At 41.1% G+C, this 3,776-nt stretch overlaps 1 protein-coding gene across 1 annotated transcript; it reads right to left on the minus strand.

Moving 5' to 3' along the window:
* Positions 1 to 976: 976 nt before the first annotated feature.
* Positions 977 to 1,942, minus strand: LOC142302917 (olfactory receptor 11L1-like). Its single transcript, XM_075344021.1, has one exon. It carries the CDS (start codon positions 1,940 to 1,942, stop codon positions 977 to 979), a length of 966 nt encoding a protein of 321 aa, XP_075200136.1.
* Between the last annotated feature and the right edge of the window lie 1,834 nt (positions 1,943 to 3,776).

Below are 3,776 nucleotides of genomic sequence, written 5' to 3' on the forward strand. Positions count from 1 at the left end.
GCCTAAGGGCTATACTACAATAGACCCACTTCCTTCCAATGGGCACTTCAGGTTTACAGGCCCTCATGCACGTCTCTATCCAGGGACAACGTGGAGCCTCCCAATTTTTGGCTGCCCTGCCTAAGGGCTATACTACAATAGACCCACTTCCTTCCAATGGGCACTTCAGGTTTACAGGCCCTCATGCACGTCTCTATCCAGGGACAACGTGGAGCCTCCCAATTTTTGGCTGCCCTGCCTAAGGGCTATACTACAATAGACCCACTTCCTTCCAATGGGCACTTCAGGTTTACAGGCCCTCATGCACGTCTCTATCCAGGGACAACATGGAGCCTCCCAATTTTTGGCTGCCCTGCCTAAGGGCTATACTACAATAGACCCACTTCCTTCCAATGGGCACTTCAGGTTTACAGGCCCTCATGCACGTCTCTATCCAGGGACAACGTGGAGCCTCCCAATTTTTGGCTGCCCTGCCTAAGGGCTATACTACAATAGTTTTCTGGTGAGTCCGTAAAAATGGCGTAAAACGCGGACTAAATTGTTCACAGCTGTGACTTTTGAGTGATAAATGCTTCAAGGGGTCTTCCCCATGCTGTTGCCATGTCATTTGAGCACTCTTCGGAGACTTTTGTGCCATTTTTAGGGTTTCTACATGCTGCCGGTGGTCATTTCACAAAAATACTCGGGTCTCCCATAGGATAACATTGGGCTCGGTGCTCGGGCCGAGTACACGAGTATCTTGGGAGGCTCGGCCCGAGCTTCGAGCACCCGAGCTTTTTAGTACTCGCTCATCACTATTAATGATCAATAATACTTAGATAATATAGTCAGGGAAGGGTAGAACATTTTTAATTCAACCATATTAGAAATTTGTTTAAATTATGGTAATAAAGAGAAAGGGACTTAGATTGAAATTTCTTCACCTTTCAGACCACCGCTTTTAACATTTAAATAGAATTTATTTTTTTCATGAATATTACAACAGAATTACAATTTTGCAATTAGAAAAGATAGCATGATACGTGTTAATAATTAGTTTCCAAAGAGCCTGCTTAATATCTCTATTACTCAGGCTATAAATGATGGGATTGAGAAGCGGGGTCACTACAGTGTAGAACAGGGATAGTAATGTCTTTGCATTTTGCTGATGTGGAAATACATAGATGATAATAATTGACCCATAAAATAAGGATACCACAGTCAAGTGGGCACTACAGGTGGAGAAGGTCTTCTGCCTCCCGGTCACAGAGGGGATCTTTAGTATGGATAAGATAATGTACACATAAGAAACCATAATAACAGTAAGAGGACACACTGCAAAAAGAATAGACAGAAATAAACTTTCCATCTTGATTATAAAAGTGTCAGAACAGGAAAGCTCCAGTAGAGGTTGTAAGTCGCAAAAGAAATGGTCAATGATATTTGGTCCACAGAAATCCAAATGACTTACTGTAAAAAACAACATTAACATTGTCGTAAAAACTATCAACCAAGACAAGAGAACAACTTTCAGACAAAATGTGAGGCCCACGGCTGAGGTATAATGTAGAGGGCGACAGATGGCCTGATACCGGTCATAGGACATGATGGTCAGGAGAAGACATTCCAATCCTACAGACACTGTGGAAAAATAAAACTGTATCAAACAGCCAATGAAAGACACAGAACTTCCATCATAAAACACAATGTGGAGCATGCCGGGTTCAATGGTGGTGGTGAGAAGGATATCGGACATAGAGAGCTGTGTGAGGAAGAAGTACATGGGAGAGTGGAGCGATCGGCTGGAGGACACCACCACAATGATGAGGAGGTTTCCACATACAGTCACACAGTAAATAAGTAAAAGCAGAAGGAAGAAAGGAAATCGAAATATTTGAACATTTTGAAATCCCAAGAGCAAAATGTCAGTCACTTTGCTAAAATTGTGATGTTGCGTATTCATGGAGAAGATTTTCTTATAAACTATAACAAGAGAAGATATTGGAGTGAAGAAAGATATCCTAGTGTATAAATTAGTTCTACAGAAGCCTTTACTTGTATCATTTTTGTATATTATAATCATTATATTATGTAATAATGTAATTTTTTTGTGGCATAAAAATGTGTTCATGGTTTACATTGTACATTTTTTATACAAGCATGAGACAACACTGACAATTATATTTGGTACTCCTAGTTATGGAGCACACAGCTCATCAGGAGACAATTATCACATTGACTTACTGACCCCAGAATCCTCCCAGAGGGTCCGCGTCCGGTTCACTCACTTGTAGATTTTGCAGTTGTCATAAATAAGGCACAATATCCTTTCTCAGTCCCCTTATATAGAGGAATATTACACCAGTTCCACCGTGCAGACGTGGAGAATTCCCACAGAGAGATTCTACTCTGAGGACTTACCTGGAAAAAAAAAACAGAACTCTGAAATAATTTGCATTTATTTAATTAAAAATATAAAGAGTAATGAAACATAATGAGCGAGCACCAAAATGCTCCAGTGCTTGTTCCTAGAGATGAATGAACCACTTGCGGTTCGGTTTGCCGAACCGAACAGAACAAGGGGTACGTTCGCCTAACTTCTATCAAACTGAACCTCCAACCTTTCTGAACCCCATTGGATTCAATTGGAGGCTAAACGTGAGGCACACAAAACACTTTAAAGGAGGTCAAAAAGCTTCCATAACAGCAAAAATACATTTTACAGTGCAATACCACTGTTTTGGTATAGCCATTAGCTTCCTAGAATATTGACATAATAAATATAGAGGTAGATTACAGACAGGTGTAGGGCTGATGCTCCCATACCCCTGCCAGTACAGACAAGACACAACCTGGAGACCTATGTAGTAGTCTGGACATTCAAAATCCTTTCAGACAGATAGCAGTACAATAGCATCAACTCCCCCATAGGGCTTTAAAAGAATAGGGAGGTACGGTCCATGCAACACACAGGCTGTGGGCCGGCAATAGAATTAAAAAAGGAAGACGTGCAACAGTGACCGGTGTAGGCCTTTTGGTCATAGAAACTTGGTACTACCCACAAGACATACGTTTCACACCAATTTTGGAGTCTCAACATTAAAAATCCTTTCAAGCACACATAGTAGCATGAATTTCCCCCCCTGCCCATAGGGCTTTAAAAGAGCATGGAAGTACAGTCTATGCAACACACAGGCTGTTGGCCGGCAATAGAATTAGAGAAGAAAGACATACTTCAGTGACCAGTGAAGGCCTCTTGGTCATAGAAGCCTGGCACTACCCACAAGACATAAGTTTCAGATACATTTTGGAGTCTCGACAGTAAAAATTCCTCCAGACACAAAGTAGCACAGTAGATAAAATTCACCCCTCCCCATAGGGTTTTAAAAGATCAGGGAGGAATGGTCTATGCAATACATAAGCCTGTGGCCAGTATTAGAATTAGAAAAATGAAGACATGCTACAGTAACCGGTGTAGGCCTCTTGGTCACAGAAGCCTGGCACTACCCACAAGCAAGGGAGTAGGCTCGGCTCTACTGCTAATTGGTGCTCTGAAGCAAAAAAAACAGTATTCAGATAAACTTTAGCACACAAGTATGAAAAATGAACGACAAGTCTTTAGATTGCTTGTGGATTTATTGAAAAAAAAAAATGCGTGAACAGTGGAATCCAAAAATATAACAAGGTGGAAATATGTCCTAAAGTAATTCAGTCCGACGTTTAAGCTCATTATTGAGCCTTCATCAGGGTAATAATTAACTATGTTAAATGAGATGAGGACAAGAATTATACAGTGA

The sequence above is a fragment of the Anomaloglossus baeobatrachus genome, chromosome 4, assembly GCF_048569485.1.
Source record: "Anomaloglossus baeobatrachus isolate aAnoBae1 chromosome 4, aAnoBae1.hap1, whole genome shotgun sequence".
Taxonomy (NCBI): Eukaryota; Metazoa; Chordata; class Amphibia; order Anura; family Aromobatidae; genus Anomaloglossus; species Anomaloglossus baeobatrachus.